The following is a 17648-nucleotide window of genomic DNA, read 5'->3' as shown; positions in this document are numbered from 1 at the left end:
ATCAAATCCCCTCCTAGAAGAGTGTCAAGGCTAGAAACGACCGGGATTATGAAGTACTGGGTATAGACTTCAGGGACTTGGAGGTGAGGGTTCATCTTCGACAAGCTCTACAAATTCAAGGTTTTGCAAAACTCTAATCCGGTTCCATGGTCAAAACCCTAATCGCCCAGGCGCCGCCAGGCGCCATCATGAATCGATCTGCAGGCCTGTAGCTGACTATCGACCCCACTGAATAACCTACGTTTTGTACCTTCGTTCCTCCCCGGTACGTGTAGCTTTAGTTTGGCGCTTTGGTTTCGTACGTACATACTGTTCCAGAATCTCTTTCTTCCGAATTTCAAAAAAGAAAAAGAATCTCTTTCTTCCGTTTCCATAGTGCACGGCCGCGAGCTTAGCATACATATCCAGTCAGTGCTACTACTGTTCTGAAGATGCTGAGTGCACGCAGGTAGTACCAGTGCACTACCATGTCACATTTTAATTTGCATGTGGACATTTTGTAACGGAAGGCCATACTAGTCCGTTCGATCGGGACGACTGGTTGCAAACGTGACCGGCAGAACTGTTGAAAAGATAAACAAGTAGTAAATCGAATCTGTATGCTCTAGCTCTTTTTTTTGGAGGGATGTGTGCTCTAGCTCTACAAACACCCCTGTCCCCGATCGCCACAGCGCGCCGCTCATCGGTTGCAACGATGTATCCAACGTGAGATGCGGCGCACTTCTCTGTCAAAGAAAGATGCAGCGCGGTTCCAATTGGGCACTTGCAGAGAACGTCACATCGATCGGAGCCGGGCAGGTGCATGCACGTCCAGAGCGGCCGGACGACCGCTCGATCTGGGCCGTTGGGTGCGTGACGCCGACCGACTAAGTCGGTTTCATTCATATATATACTAGATGATGATAAACGTCAGCATCCCAATTTGTTGTTTTATGCTCTCGACAGAGCTCAGAAACGCAAGTTTACGCCGCCACCGAACAGGTCAAGCAAACAATCAGAGAACGGTCAGCGCCACTGTTTTCTCCGTCACGGTTTAGATGGCGCGCTTGGAAATTCTCTGAGACCTAGGTGGTTATCTATTGGTTGTGAGATGAGCTAAAAAATAGCATTCACACTACACATGCATATAGAAATAGTATATCAAAATACTAATTAGCTACTAGAAATAAATGCAATGTGCCATAAACCTTGTCTATTATGAACGCACGCAAATTTAACTGTGCCTTTTAAACTGTGATGGAGGGAGTAGTACCAGTGCAGTGCAGTAGTGTGTCACTTCTTAATTTACAAGCAGCTATTTTCTGACGGAAGGCCGGGCTGTTCTGCCCCGGACGACTGGGTGCAAACCGGACGGACAAAACTGTTTGAATGTTTGAGAAGGAGAAGAAATAAATCGAACGAATTGGTACAAAAGCTCTACAAACATCGCTCTCTGCGGTCGCCACAGCTCGCATCTATCCAAAGTAAGATGCGGCCGGCACCGTGCGTTCTCTTTCAAAGAAGAAGATGCAGCACCCCCTCAAAAAAAAAAAGGATGCAGCACGGTTGCAATTGCAATTGGGCACTGGCAGAGAACGTCACGTTGGAGCTGGACAGGTGCATGCACGTACGTACGTGCATGGACCGTGTGCGACGCAGACGTGCAGAGCGGCCGGTCGACCGCTCGATGTGCCGTGCAGTGCGATGCGTGCGTGCGCAACGCCGACCAGACGGTCTTCGCGCGTGCACGTGCGGTCGCAACAACGAACGCCAATTTCACATCCGGCGAACGCAGCTCGTTTTTTCTGTCGAGAGTGCATCTTTCCGGCTTAGTCTGCTTTTTCCGAAAGTCATCTAAACGCTCTTATATTTATTTATCAGGCCTTGTTCGGTTTGGCAGGGTTTGAAAAGGTTTGAAAGGGATTGAAGGGGATTAAATCCCTTGCAAATCAAAATCCTTCTTAAACCTCCCCAATCCCCTTCAATCCCTGTGGCAAGGGGATTAACCGAACATGGCCTTAAGGAAGTAGTTCCGTTCACCGATTTGGTGTTTTTTCTCGTTTCTACTCCATACTCTGGTGTCCAAGCTAGTGTGATGGTTTCTGGGTGAGGCATTAGCATTTCCTATAGAAAAAAAACATCTGAGGTTGTCCCGATCATGCACCCATACGAATCCTACAATAGTGCCAATCAACAGATCCAGCCCATAAAAGAAGAGAACATGATACGAGCGTCAACGCCGAATGTTAAGCTAGATGATACGCGGATCTCCGAACTCATACACAAACACACATGTTGCTTTCGGAATCTCAGCATCCCAATTTGTTTTCATCCCCACGACAGCCCAGGAATGCAAGTTTACGCCGCCACTGACCTGAGCCGGTCAAACAAACAATCAATCAGATGCATGGCCCCGGCCGGCAGCTTGTTTTGCCTGTTTGTTTCTCCAAATCCGCAGAGTTTCCCCGGCAGCTTGCTTGCTCACTCACCACCCACCTGTTTTGATCTTTACCCCAACTCGCACAAAACCTGATTGATGTCGACTCGAACGGCAATTACCAGACCCCATGAAACTTCTCACCAGCTGAACTAAACTTGTCACCCGGTTCAACGGGGAGCGATACGAGGTCGTCGGCGTCCCCCCACGCGCGATCCGGATAGTTCGGCGACCGATGATTGGCTCCATCCATGGATTTTCATGGACTCCCGTCCCATGCATGATTCCATCCACTCGGAAGAAAAATGAAACAAGTAGAGTACTCCTGGTGCGGCCGGTCGACACCTGGTCCGTCCACGGACGGACCGACTGCGACGTCCGACGCCACACGAATCTTCCAGGGCGGCTCCTAAGCGGCGTAATCAAGTGCCGACACACGCGCATCATTAGGCCGATAAGACGCAGCATCACCCACGCCACGCACTAATCCCCCGGCGGGCCCACGCTAAACCCAAACAAACCTCGTGAGCACCGAGCACCGGTCCACTCCACTGACGCCCATCATATGCCGTACACACGAGGCATCGCACGCCCGAGCGCCTGGCTCGCCCTGGCGGTGGCCGGCGCGCGGCAGCCGGCAAGGGGGCGGCGGGCCCGCCACCGCCTGGTCTCGTCCACGGCACGCCGACACGAGGGGTGGCGCACCGCGATACGCCACCGGCCACGTCGGCGGCCCACCACCGCCTAAACGCGGACACGAGGGGAGGCGCACCACGAGACGCTACGGCGGCGGCGGCTGGCTGGTGATGTTGCCTCTTCTTTTGAGGCGGGTGGGAACTGGGGCCTGGCCGTGTTCGGCGTTCCTTTCGAAAAAGCACACGGAATTGCACTGCCGCTGCCGCTACTTTCCTGGAATCCGGCCATGATGATGTGGGAATCAAGATGAAGGAACGGAGACGAAAGAGAGAGTGCGTGCATGGAATGATTCCTGAAGTTTTTGTTTGCCGGTATCTTCTTCCTTTACAAACACTCTTATATCTGCTGCAGGTTGTAGGTACATGGCCATGCACCTTGCTTAGTTGCATGCCCATGCCCATGCCCAAGCACGCGCACGCACTCACACGCCCCGAGTCTACTGCTACCAAGCTCGCCGTCGCTGACAGTCCAGGCCCTACTTAGTAACCCCCTGGCCGAGCTGACGGCAACGTCGCGGCTCCATTATTGGTCGGGTCGGCCCCCGAGCTCGCCCGGCATTTCACCGAACACCTTGCGTGTCGGATCCACGCTTGCTTCCCCATGCCTTCTTGCTCACTGAGATGGTTGATGCTCTGCTACTGCTAGCTAGCTCGCTGCTGATTGCTGCTAAGGACTAATTAAGACGCACTAGTACTAGGTATGTAGGCGGTGGTGGTGGTCGGAGGAGGAGAACTGAAGAATCGGCGGGGGTTTACTCGTCGTCGTCGGTGTCGGGGGTGGGCTCCCGGTTGAGGTCGGGGTTCTTGGGCCGGCGGCGCTGGGACGGCGACGGCGGGGCCGGAGGGGCGACGACGCCGATCCCGCCGGAGTGGAGCGCGTCGACGCGCGCGCCGACCTCGGCGGCCTTCTTGCGGATGGCGGCGGCGGTGAGGTCCCCGGGCGCGGCGGCGGGGGCGCCGTCGAGGAGCTGGTCGGGGAAGTTGAGGCGCGCGGAGCGGCCGCGGAGGTAGAAGACGGCGGTGTCGTAGGCGCGCGCGGCGGCGACGGCGGTGGCGTAGGAGCCGAGCCAGATCCGCGACCGCTTGTTGGGCTCCCGGATCTCGGCCACCCACTTGCCCCACTTCCGCATCCGCACCCCGCGGTACTGCCTGCCCGCCCCTCCTCCGCCTCCTCCCCGCCCCACGACGCCGGACGGCGGCGCGCGGGCCGAGAGCGGCTGCGCGGGCGTGGGGCGCTGCTGCGGCGGCGCCGGCGCCGGCGGGTAGAAGGCGACCGTGGCTTCCCTCTCCATGGCGGCGCCCGCGAACGCACCCAATTCGGCGGCGGCTCCTAGGGGGTGGGCTGGTTGGTTGCTGCTGCGGCGTGGGCGCTCTGCCGCTCTGTGTGTGTCGGCCCGGCCCCTCTCTCTCTCTCTCCACTGGTACTGGGCCTAGGGTGTGGCGGGGTGGGGTTATAAATAGAGTGGATTAAGTGCGTGGCGCGGCGCGGCGCGGTGGGGATTAGCGGTGTCGAGTTGGTGGGTGGGTGGTGGCGCCTGCCTGCGCGGTGGGCCCGGGCCCGCTCTCGGGCCCGCTCGGTTTGTTTGGGTAGGTGGTGGCGCCTGCCTGCGCGGTGGGCCCGGGCGATTCGTCGCCGCCTGCCTCGTCAACTTTGGGCGAACGGTTTGGTTTGTCCTGGCCTCCTGGGTTGTTTATTGCTTGAGCGGCTGCCGTTGGACGGTGGCCGGCCCGCCCGCCAGCTGGGTGACGGACTCTCACTGTGAGGCGGTGAGCGAGCGAGCGAGCGACCGACCCACCGGCTAGTGGTGACGAGTGGTTTACTGGTGATGGTGAGTCGTTTCTTCTAGTACCTTCTTCGGGAGGAGACGAATTTCGGGCTGTTTGATGCTACGCGCCTACGTCGGTCGGGCTAGATGTTTTTCCATCCCGCTTCGGGTCAATGGAACATTCTAGATTTACAGCTGCTGCTGCTAACCGTTTACCTGCCTCGTCGGTGTAAGTTTCGGGTCAACGGTTATTCGTTCTCTTGCAAAAAGTTTTCTTTCCAAAAAGACCAGACCTATCATAAATATTCACCAGAAATACAGAAGTACCTCAAACATAGGAAAAATTACATCGATGTTCATGGACCACCGGACAACCATTACCGTCACCAGGACGAGCCGCCGACATGCTGCTGTCATCGCTCCCATATCGGAGCTGGCCTGATCTTGTTGATGACAATTGGAAAATCTTCGTGCACGTGCTCCTAAGGGCATCCACAGTGTGTAGAGGCAACCCAGCCTCTAAGGTGGGTCCCATACACCTGCCTCTAATTTTAACCAAGTCCCCGTAGTGTGCAGCCTCTACTTCTTGGTCTCTAAATGTAGGCCCATATGGTATAAAATACATTGCTTTATTGAGCAGATCGATGGCTGAGACTGGCACACACGCGCTGACAAAAGGGCCCAAATGAATATTTTACTCAGTGGCAATTCTTAGTGCCTGCCTCTAAGCTTGGAGGCGCTTCCAAGCTTTTCAGTGTAGAGGCTGCACGCTGCAATGTATAGAGGCGGTCGCTAAGGTGTTAGAGGTGGGTATAGAGGCGGCAAAACGTTACATTGTGGATGCTCTAAAGACCAGTGTCTCGGATCCTGGAAGACTGGCCCGAAGAAGAAGCACCGTCATTCGTCCAAACGCCACCCTTGCGAGGACTAAAACCCTACCTATCTACTAACCAGAGCTGAGGCACCAGAAATCCCCTACCCGCCACCGGCCGCTGGGGCGGTAGGCTAGGGGAAGGGGGGATCCACGGGCTCGCTAGCGGAGATCGAGGGGAGAAAGGCTTTTCCTAGTCGCTTTGCGAGTGGGAAAAGAAATGTTCTGACTAACACCTTGCAAAATATCCTTGATTTGTGAAGGTTTGTTTATTCATTTCATATTCGACAAGTAAAAGTATACAAAAACACTAAAAATCTCACATTAGATTTTTGGTGATGACAAATTTGACTTTTTTTATGGCAATTTATATTGGCACGATGATTGGAAATTTTGTTTGCGAGCACGCCAATTTTTTGATAAAAAAAAACTAAGACATGTCATATTCGTCAACTGAACTTGCCACCATTGAAAAACATAATTTGCCATGAAAAATATTTGATTACATGGTAAAAAATCTGACGTCAGATATGTAATGGAGTCAGCGAACCCTAAAAAATATAAAATAATTCTGCGTATTAAAGTTCTTTGCTGCAGCTGCATACGAACTTTTTTGGGGGGAGAAAAACTTTCTATCTATTTATCAACTGTCAGAATAGTACAAAAAACACCAGAAATAACAAAATAAACCCACGTGCATAGATCACATAATGACGACTGCAACAACTGGAGCGAGTCGAAGGCACACCGCCGTCTTCGCCCATCTCTCATCGAGCCAAGTAAACCTTGTTGTAGTAGACAGTCAAGAAATTGTCATGTTAAGGCGTCGTATAACCAACACATCAGAACAATAACCACCCCAATGAAAAAAGATCCAAAGAATCTAACTTGTAGACACACGAATATAGATGAACGAAAATAGAATCCACGCGGATTCACTGAAGACAAACGCTGGCTAAATCCAGTGAGACCCGCCTGAGAAAAACCTCAACACGCCCTTCGATGGTGCTAGAAACACCACCAAAAATGGGGCTAGGCAGGTAGAACCTTATTCCATTTTAAGGGAGACGTCGCCCCCTTGCCTCTCTGTGCAGTACATAAACCCTAACAAAATTAAAAAAAAACATGAAAAACAATAGACGAGGTAGACCCATGGTGACGCCGGCAGGAGGCATGAGACTAGCCACAATGGGTAGTAACATAAATAGTAACATGTCCATGTTACTACTCTATGTTACTACCTCTATAGTGGGAAGTAACATATGTGTGATAACATGTAATACTTCATTTATTATGCTGTAGACTCATTTTGCCTAAGTATGTATAATGTTACTCATAGAGGGCAGGCCTGGCGCAGTAGTGAATTCCTCCCACTTGTGCCAAGAGGTCCTGGGTTCGAACCAGCCTCTCTGCATTGCACTTTGCAGGGGCAAGACTAGGTTTCTATAATCCCTCCCCAGACCCCACCTTGTGTGGGAGCTTCTATGCACTGCGTGGCTGGGTACACAGGTGTACCAGCCAACCTAAATTCTCCGTCACGCAGAACTCGCTGCCGGTCGGTCGATAACCTCACTATGGCTACCTACAACGAGTTCAGCAAGGACCATTCAGGTTGCTCCTGGTCATTAACCAGGAAATAGGTCCCCATCCCAACTCCCAGGTATTCCCGTACCGCAAGGAAATCAGGTGCACCGTCTTACTAAAAAAAAAAAGGGTCAGGTGCACCGTCAGGCGCTGGATTCTCGTACTGCTCATGGTGTATGTTCTCCTACAGCTGCAAAAATGGACTAATCATTCCCATTACCCAGGACGCCGTATCCTCTTTGTGCTGGTACTAGCAACGTCCCACTAGCGATTGGCCGGTACCGCTGGCTCGACGCCTTCCAGTTCCAGGCTTTGCTTGCACCGTGGCCCTAATGGGTAAGAACCCCTGGAAGGCTGGAACTCAAGTCAATCAACCCCTGGAAGATCATGATTTTCCTTCTTTTTTTCCACTGCTGCTTCAGGCTGCCCAAACCTGCTCGGTTCTCATGAGCACAGCCACTGGTCACTAGGCCCTACAAAGAGGTGCGCACTTGAGTCAAGCAACTGCATGCACCTCCTGGAAAAAAAAAAGCAACTGCATATACGTACATCTTTCCTCAGAAACTTACAGCACGTGTATAACGCAGAAAGAACAGAGAGAACATAGAGCATGTCTGTAAACAGCAGGCAGGCAGGCAGGCAGGCAGCTTGTCTTTGACCCACGGCATTAACAGTTTCAGGTTAATCTTCAAGGCACACATTCATGACAGTGCATCCACATTTTTAGCAATGTTCTCATCACACCATGCCACATTGCCACCCACCCTTTGCAGGACATGCCATTGCAAGCCTTCAGACACTCTTCAAGTATCATCTTTGCAACTGAGCGCCTGTCCGCTCATCTTGGTTCCTTCGGACTGCCTCAAGGGTGCACTTCTGTCCTGGTTAAGACTTTATCCAACTATGAGGTTCTCTCTTTCGCTTCCAGCTACTGCCCTAGGGGCATGTTTGTTATCCAAAGTGCATCTTGAATGTCAGGCGAGAGCTGTTCTGCTGATTTGAATTCAGTGGTCTTTTGGGATCCTGAAAAGCAAAATAAGTGAGTGAGAGTTCTTAACGGGATCTAATGGCCTAATTTTTTTTTCTGTACAACCACCGGTACCACCATAAGACACACATGACAGAATGTCACTGGGCCTGGTTTGTTGCTGGACTACTTATATTAGCAAGAAGATATTGGTAGGGAGAAAAATACTGGTTAAACGCACCTGTAAATGAGGGCTATTTGGTTTCAAATTTATATTCAATCCAAGCAAAACAATCCTCATACATATAGGACAAGACTTGAGCAGATATGAAAGTACAATTGTTTTTCATGTTTCCGGGTTTGACAGAGTTACAGTTCTACAATAGGTGTTTTGGCACTGCCTTACTGTTTCCCATTTCTCAAATAGCAGTTGAAACTTCATGAAAATAAACGATTAGAGGAACCTACTGTTTCTCAAATGGAATTTGTAACTTCTTGAACCAAAGGCCCCTGATCCAAGGGTTCCAGTATGCTGCAAAATTTGTACCTCAAGTTAGCCATTTTCCCCAAAACACAAGCAGGACACATATTGCCAACCTGCTTTCCAGTACAGCACTTATCCAATCGAGGATAAGTATGTGTGCCCAAAAATCAGCAAGGATGCCCATGTTGTGACAATTCCACCCAGAAGGTAATGGGCTGCCCCTACAGTTCATCCTTGTATAATGCTCAAGGCTCTAGCTGAATAGCAGGAGCAAATTTTAATGTGTTATGAGCCCAAACAATCTAACCGTTATGAGCCCAAACATAGATTCCATAGGTTCTTGCCAATAATAACGGCTGCTAAATAAAAACATTAAACTGAAGGACCAGACAAAACGAGCACCTGAGAGGAAAAGAAAAAGACCGCATGCAGATAATGAAGAGCTATAAGACTGAATGACTTATGATGCCTACAAGAAATCTTGAAGCCACCATTAATCGTAATGAAACTTTGTGCAAAGTTTCCCCCAGTAATGAGTTACCAACCCTTGTTGACTTATAGTGCCCCAAACATCCCACTACATTTTCCCCTGTTCATTTTTCTCAAGAGGTGGCCTTATGGGAAATTCTTTATAGGCAGGACAGGAACATTAAAACAGGAGTTCAGTGCCCCAATCTGGGTTAGTATTAATAATTCAAGATGCTGCTTATCCTACAGAGATTTGGTAAAATAGTTAAAGAAATCAAGGATACCAACTACAGAAAACTAACAAAAGGCCTAGCAGATGATATTGGTTCGAAACAACTGCATAGGGAAACTTAGAGGCTGAACAATGGTGATGATATAAAATGTGGTGAACATGCAATGTTGCTTATGGAGGTGACATTATGGAACTGACAAAAAAGGACAGCTGAAGCTATGATGTTCATGTCAACAGATTAGCGAGGGGTTAAGTTACAGGTACAGCTTACTTGCCAGAGAAATGGATACCACCTGAAGAAGGTTGGGTGATGATGTTCTCTTTATTAACGTGGATGAATGATCATCCAAGACCAAACAGAAGTGGCTCTGAAGTGAAGAAACAAGAGATACTGAAATTACTGGTTACTTGTGTGCAGAGCGGCACTGAGGAAAGCAATCAAGCTTTGGATCCTGAAGTAGTGCACGTAGAGATGACAAGAATTCAAGAACACAAGCCAGTGGTATTGTCTTGTTGATCAGTTGATCATTGCAGTATGGAGACTTCCCTCGTAGCGCCTCACAAAACCTGCCGCCTAGCAAGTCTGAGAATTGCCATATTGCCAAGTTCGTGAAATTGAGCAGTGTGACTGAATCGATGATAATGACTTAACTACTTGGCCATATGTTGGTCCTAACATTCAGAAGAATATTGGTATGAACCTGTGTAATCACTGCATATATTAATAAGAAAACTCTATTGACAATAGTCTAAAAAAACAAGAAATATTTGTTCAACTCAATTATCATACATATCTGCAAAGATTGTGGCACACAGTACAATCATAGCCAAAGGCTGAAGCAAAATGCACGCAACCCACAGTATCTTGTTACTAACCCTACAGTAGTTTTCTAGAGGATTGACTGATCATTGTATATGCATCGAAAGCAAAAGAAATACGCACACATATCCAATTGTTACCTGCCAATCCGTGTAAATCTCACAGATAACCATCCTCGTCCTCGTCGTCGCTACTCCAAAGCATGTCATCCTCCTTATGTCGAAGCCCCAATATACCATCAACAATGTCCTCTTCGGCAAATGCAGACATTGTTGTAGAACCAAACACTTTAGTCCTGCTTGTAACAATATCATCAATAACATCATCCAATTCATTTGTATCCCAATCCACTATGAACTCGTCATCATCTTGCTCATCGTCCTCTTCATATCTAAACTCTGGAACCTTCCCACTCCGCATCATCTCCTCATCAACCTCCCCATTTTGCACGCTGTCCCAAGGCAGCCAAATATCAGCAACCTTTCCGAGCGCGCGACACCCATCCCCAACCACAACCATCCTCAGGGCGGCAGCGCGTGCGTTACGCACCGTGTCGGTGAAGTCGGAGTCATCGGAGACGAGCACGACCCAGTCGACGCCGCAGGCGATGGCGTGCTTCACCTGGCGTTTGAGCGCCTGGTCGGCAGCCTGCGGCTTGTCCGGGACAGTGCGGACATGGACGCCGGCGCGGCGGAGCTCGGAATCGAGCCCGTAGCCGACCTTGGGGGTGAGGAGCTCCCGCGCGGCGTCCTGGTACTTGGTGTTGTTGGAGATGTAGCGCTCGCGGAACTTCTGGCGCTTCTTGCCCTTGAGGGAGCGGAGGCGGCCGAGCTTCTTGTTGCGCTCGCGCTCGTGGAGCTGGCGGAAGTGGCGGGCGAGGTCGGGGCGGGTGGGGAAGCGGCGGCCGCAGACGGCGCAGGAGTAGGGGACGGGCGGGGCGGCGGCGCCCGTGCGCTCGGCGCGGTCGAGGGCGCGGCGCTCGCGGCGGTCGGCGGAGACCCAGGCGGGGAGGTGGGTGAAGGCGTGGCGGTTGGCGAAGGCGGAGACGGAGTCGACGCGGCCGAGGAGGGACGCCGCCTCGCGGAGGGAGGTGGCCGCCTCGAAGGGCGGCCCGCGCGGGGGCTTGTTATCGAGGTCCCACAGCACCACCACCGTCGGGCTCCGCGCCGTCCACACGCCGTCCCCGCCGCGGAACATCTCGACGTCCGCCGCAGTGGGCGCCGCCGAGTACGGGTTCTCGGCCGCTGCCGCTGCCGCCGCCACCGTCGCCGCTCGGAATGGGGGGTCGGCGCGGAGGGATAGGCGGTGGGGGGCACGCTGGTGGAAGGGGGAGGGGTGGAGGACAGGCGGGTTGGGAGGTGGGTGGAGGAAGGAGAGTGGCGGCGGCATGGCCGGCGAGCGTGGGCAGGTCGCGCAAGGCTAGAGGTGGATAGGAGGAGACTGAAGGCGGAGGAAGAAATGAATAAAATCCGGAGAGCGGAGCGTCCAAAAAAAAAGTCCCATCAACGAAAGTGTCTTTCTCAAATGCTCATGATGAAAACAGTAAAAATAAAAAAAACTTCAAAAAATTTGAATTTTTTTGGCAAACTTTAAGGAATGTTTGGAGTGCTTGTGAAATTTCGTCAAGAAATCACATTCGTGATGGCATTTTTTTAAATCAGTGCTTCAAAATGTTCAAAAATATCATTTTCAGACCATCAATTTTACTGTTTCACAACTTCCATGAAGATGACTACTGGGCGCCGGCGCGCGGGCCGAAAGTTTTGGCCGGCCGGCCCCCAGCCGCCCAATACATACGTCCACACCCGTCCGATTGGATCCCGCATCGTCTTTTTTCTTTTCTCGTCCCATCATAGTGTCGTTCGCTTGCATCGGGCAAGACCGAGGCCTCCTCCTCCCCCCTATTTCGCCAGCATGCCTCGCCGTTGGTCGTCTTTTTTGAGCTGAGAAGAAAAAAAAACACAGGGAGCCCATGGTGGCTGCCCCCCTCTGCGTCGTGCAGCACGCGTCCGTCCCTCTCGCCGTCGACAGTAGCCTCCCGCGCACCGTGTCGGAGTAAATGACCACGGGTAGCCTAGCCGGCTCCCCCTGGCCCTTCTGAAAAAATTACGATCCGATCCGGCCCTCAAGAATCCAAGACGTGGGGCCGCCTTCCCCCTGCCGGCTGCCTCCCAGGCCGACTATCGGAAGGCGGCCCGGCTTTAGCCCTCATGAAGAAAGCCGCGGGAGGGCCGGCTCCAAGAAGCCGTCCACGAGAAGGCCGACTCCAAGAGGCCGGCTCCCACAAAGCGGTCAAGATCGTACCCTCGAAGTTTGCATCCACATAACGGCGATGTGACGGGGCGTGGCTACAGTAAAGCCTGCCACCCCCGAATCCCGAAGCACTCCTGGCATAGTGCGCCGTATGGGGTGGCCATGACCCGTCCGGCGCGACACTGTTGCCATGTTGACCCTGATGTCACCCACGACGGGCTGCCAGCGCGGCCCACGGGAGGTGGGCCCCTTCAGGCAGAGAGATACCCGAAGGCGGCCAGGCCTCCCCCAGTCGGCCCGAGACGGGGCCGGCTCCCCGCAGCCGGCTTGCCCCCTCCCTCGAAGGAGACGCCCCATTAAGGAGACAAGACGCGGTGAGGCTACAGTGATCGCCCGCCGGGCGGCGGCGCTGTAGCCACGCCCACCTCGGCGAAGCCCTCGTCACCAGGTTGAGGCAACAGTAACCAGCCACCGACAAGGCCCTGGACAGTGGGGCCTGCCTGTCGACCAAGGAACCGGCAGCCGGCGGGACCCACCAGCCGGCGGGCCCCAGCAGCCGACACAGAAGCCGTCGTGCGTAGACACAGACAGCTGGGCCCACGCCCAGCCGGATTACCATTGTACTCCCGGGGGGTGAGCCTATATAAACCCCCCAGGGCACCCATGCAAAGGGTTGATCTGAGCTAGTATTAGACACCACATAGAGAGGAGAGGAGAGCTAGCCGTGCCCTTCTTCTTCCTCTCGCCAAGCAGCTCAAGGAGCATCTTGTAGCCACTCGTTCATCTAGTGATCATGCGGAGACCCCGCAGAGCAGCAGTAGGGGTGTTATCTCCTCGGAGAGCCCTGAAGCTAGGTAAGATTCACCGGCGTGCATGTCTTCGCCCCATCCCGCTTCCAGGCACCGGCGACGTCTTACTGGCTCCCACAATGATAAGCCACCCGTTGGCATATGTCGCACCTACCACCCGACACACCGCTTGCTGGAGATGCCCACCCACCCTCCCCCTCCCCCCTCCACCCCAGCAAAAAACAGTGGCGGCGACTCCATGGCTCGCCGTGGTAGCAAAAGTAGAGATGGTTCCAGCAAACGCAAAAACCGCCCTTAATACCAAAAAATGGAGCCGGTTCCAGCAAATCAAAATGCCAATGGTAGCAAAAAATGCAAACAATTTGGCGCTTATTCCGGCAAAAAAACAGAAATTATGGTTGAAGCTTTTGCATCTACGGTTGAAGCTTTTTCTGTCGACGATTGATGCTTTTTTCATTGCACGGTGTCCTGGTTCTAGCAAAACTCGATGCAGGTTGTAGCAATTTGCAACACCGGATGCAGCTCCCGCAGCGCTGACGCCCACCCCGCACACTGACGGTTCCAGCAAAAACAGATGCCCATTGTAGCAAAACATGATGCTGGATGCAGCTCGGACGCCTGTCATCAATTTTTGTAGCATTTGTCGCAATATCCATTGTAGCAAAAATACGCCGCTGGTTGAAGCTTTTCTTGTCGCTGATTCCAGCTATTGCTTGCGCGCGGTGGTCGCTTAGTTTCGACTGCCTCGGTTGTAGCATGCCCCACTGACGGTTCCAGCAAATATGGTTGTCGGTTGCAGCTTTCGACTACCCAGTTGTATCATGCCTCGTCCTGTCGCAGCTCCTGTCGTTGCCGGTTCCAGCGCGGCCCACCGACGGATCCAGCTTCCCCATGGCCGGTTGTAGCCTTCTCGTGTAACGATGTCGTGTGCGGGTGGCAGAAGGGGTGGTCGAGGGTGGTTCGGCGGCCCCAGCAGCGATCCGCCTCGCGAGCGCCGCAACGACGACGAGGCCAGGAGCTGCTTCCTCCGCCCGTCGGTGGAGGAGTGGCGCAAGGATCAGGCGCGGAAACGCGACGCCCTCTCCCGTAGCGTAGGAGCATGGGCGTGGGCCAACTTCGACGGGCTGGCATGTATCTTCTTCCCCGCGCTCAAGCGTCTCCGGGTGGCAGAGCGCGCATGGTTTGACGCGAAGGAGGCCGCTGCCGCCGGAGATGAAGCTGCAGCGGCACTGGTGCTGACGTTGAAGGAGGAGTACGACCTCGTCTTCGTGCTCTCCAACTCGCCGATGGAGCACCACCTTGTCGTCAAGAAATTCGGTGATGATGATGCGTGGATATGGTTTAATTTCGTTTATGCATTCCATTTTCGTATGTCGAACTCCGATGATGTAATATGTGACACGAACTGCTAGTTTGAATATGCCATATGTGTTTGAGGGATCTGTTCTTTCTTGGTGTATGTTGTACCGCAACTTTTGTTTACAGGATACGCAGAACCGCGCCACTCCTCCATCGGCGGGCAAAGGGAGAAGCTCCCGGCATCGTCGTCATGGCAGCGCTTGCGCGGTAGCTCGCCGCAGCGCCCTCGCCCTCCTCAGTCGCCCCTCCCGAGTCCAACGCTCGACATCGGGGCGGGAGTGGTGTGCATGTACGCGTGGCAAAGTGCAGCCGGAGGCAAAGGGATTTCTCGCCAGAGGGAACGATTTGCGGTAGAGGGGGAAAGGTGAAATACAGGACGCGAATCCTAAAATCACGGTCGCTCCCGTATATATAGCGAAAACGCGGGCGGTTTACGGGCCGCCCATACGGGTCATTTTTACGGTATCTGAATTGGTCGCTTTTTCCCCACATCCTGTGTATCGGGGGTGGGGGAGGGGGGGGGGGGGTGTGTGGGGCTTTTAAGGGATTAAAGCTATGCTCTTGTTAATGTGTCGTTGGCATCGTGCATTTTGTAGTAGTACTAGATCATCGATGGCACAGGTTGCTGCGCCCATTTATTTGTACAATGAATGATAGAAATTTTGCTAAATATATGACCACATGAAACCATACATTAGTTAGTAATTTGAGGAGATCTCATATATATTCGGCTAAGGCAAGATTCACACATACGAATTGGCTTGGTATAACAACATACACAACAATTAAGATAGTAAATATGCCTACTCAGCACTGCCAAGACAAATAATAAGCAGAGATTGTATACATGGTACATAAATGGCATCTTCACAAGCCTCTACCAAAGGGCTACAATGTTTGGAAACAAAGAAGAAATAGGGGAGCCTTATGCATCTGGTCACAAAAATGTAAAACTCCCGTGGAGACAGCATAACTGATATAGCGAGCAGCATCATGTGCCAGATGAAAAACAAATGGTATGAGAACAAAAGTGATAACTGAAATAAATGTGGAGATGTGTAAAATGTCAGTACACCTAGCATGGATCCAGTACGTCCTTCTTGAAGCTCTCAAGCTAGATAGCATTACTTGGTTATGCGTTAGTACTGAAATAAATTTCAGCAAAGATTCGGTCAAATTTTATCACATGAAAACCTACATAATATCCTCTTTGACTACATAATATCCGTTCAACTGGAAACAACCAAACTTTCTACAATATTTGTTAAAAATATTGAGTAATAACAGTCTAGCCTGATTGGCACACTTCTTGTGTTCTTTCACCTGACACGGAGCCATCACAAGTTTGACTTATTACTAACACTGCAGTGAAACCTTGTCTGACGACCAAATACAATGTCTTAAATTTAAACTTGGCCAGACATATTAAAAACTTTTTATCTCTAGGAATTATATAGAGAGGAGACGTTCTAACCAAATAGACATTTACAGGAATCTTTAGCAAACATTGCTTTCTGGTAAATAATTTGGCATACCTTGGAACTGTAAAAAACAACATTTGTATTTATGACGAATGGGAAAATCAAATGGAACAGATCTTTGTGTTCGCGAGGCCAGCTTATAAGTTCAATCAGATTCACTGCAAATATTAGACAGTGAGTGTACTCTAGTAATACCACATGTACTCGTGAATTAGAGAGCAAAAATTAATACCTAATTTATAATCTTCGTGTAGTATTACTACTACTACTCATAATTGAAAAGTGACCACATGATTTAGAGATAGATAATAATCTACATAACGTGAAAAAGAAATTTTGGATGTTGACATATACTGCAACAAAATTCAAGATACTCATAGACTCTATTATATTGTACTCCCTCCATAAACTAATATAAGAGCCTTTAGATCACTACTTTAGTTATCTAAACGCTCTTATATTAGTTTACAGAGGAAGTACTTGATAATTTGCTAACTCCAGCATAAATAGCAATTCTTTTGCTGTCAGGCACATAATTAGCTAAGTACAAGAGGGGCGAAATCTAGGAAAGGAGAAAATGGTAAGTACTAAATGTTTCCAGCCGAGGGACTTCAGAATCATGTACTTATGCTGGAACCAAGTTGATGCTCCATTGCTATCTTAGCATCCATATCTAAAACTCAATAGGTGGTACATATTGGAGTCATTTGATTTATAACATGGAAGAAGTTGTTAAATTAGGTATTGCGATTACACAAAGTAATCGGTTACCTTGAGATTTAGAATAATAATATTAAATAGCTGACTGCATTCATATTAGAAGTTACAATATTTATAGTAACAGATTTATGATCTGTCAGATAGATGACCATCCTACTCTAAAAGTAGTTAAGTCAAAATATAGTTAAGGGATTGCCTATTAGTTCATCCACATGCAAACAAAGTGAATTCTTTAAGAATCTAGCAAAACTACATTATAACCTTTTTTGCCATAATTCCCGAAGCAACACATATGCATGGTGGGAGATGAGGTCTACCAACACATTGACATTGGTTAAAATAAACAACAATGGAACTTGAACTTATTTCATGCCTAATTCGAAGGAACAAAGACATAGAACAATAACAATTCTACCCAAAATATAATAAATATAAATCTTTTCTTGATGTGTAATTAATCATAAAATATTAACCCGTGAAATAAACAGGAAGGAATCAATACTTCAATAGTATAAACAATGGAATCACCATAAAATGATATAGATAGGAATTTGATTGGGGTTGAAGGGATTTCAAATGGGATACACATACATAGTAAAATGCTTAGCTGACACAAAAATCCTTGTTTATAACTGATTAGTGTAATAATCTTGCAACAGCAAACCAATACTGGCGGACAGTAACATTATCTTCCACTTGGAGCAAAGATTCAACTCTGCTTCA

General features: G+C 50.4%; 2 protein-coding genes across 11 annotated transcripts; both read right to left on the bottom strand.

The window, feature by feature from the left end:
• Positions 1–3389: 3389 nt before the first annotated feature.
• Positions 3390–4549, bottom strand: LOC123150931 (ethylene-responsive transcription factor RAP2-1). The gene has a single exon (XM_044570730.1). The coding sequence runs from the start codon at positions 4401–4403 to the stop codon at positions 3864–3866; it is 540 nt and encodes a 179-aa protein (XP_044426665.1). The 5' UTR covers positions 4404–4549; the 3' UTR covers positions 3390–3863.
• Positions 4550–7461: 2912 nt separating this feature from the next.
• Positions 7462–11766, bottom strand: LOC123149658 (uncharacterized). 10 transcript variants are annotated; one of them, XM_044569361.1, is made up of 5 exons: positions 10444–11766; positions 8897–10184; positions 8768–8831; positions 7902–8355; positions 7462–7805 (listed from the first exon to the last, which is right to left on the bottom strand). In XM_044569361.1, the coding sequence occupies exon 1, from the start codon at positions 11690–11692 to the stop codon at positions 10463–10465; it is 1230 nt and encodes a 409-aa protein (XP_044425296.1). In that variant the 5' UTR covers positions 11693–11766; the 3' UTR covers positions 7462–7805; positions 7902–8355; positions 8768–8831; positions 8897–10184; positions 10444–10462. The 10 variants fall into 10 exon arrangements, with proteins under 10 accessions (XP_044425296.1, XP_044425298.1, XP_044425300.1 ...); XM_044569363.1 differs by having other exon boundaries at positions 9755–10184; XM_044569365.1 differs by having other exon boundaries at positions 8768–10050; positions 10136–10184.
• Positions 11767–17648: the final 5882 nt, after the last annotated feature.

The sequence above is a fragment of the Triticum aestivum genome, chromosome 7A (genome assembly GCF_018294505.1).
Source record: "Triticum aestivum cultivar Chinese Spring chromosome 7A, IWGSC CS RefSeq v2.1, whole genome shotgun sequence".
In the NCBI taxonomy this organism is placed as follows: domain Eukaryota; kingdom Viridiplantae; phylum Streptophyta; class Magnoliopsida; order Poales; family Poaceae; genus Triticum; species Triticum aestivum.
This window is presented reverse-complemented; position numbering and strand designations above follow the sequence as displayed.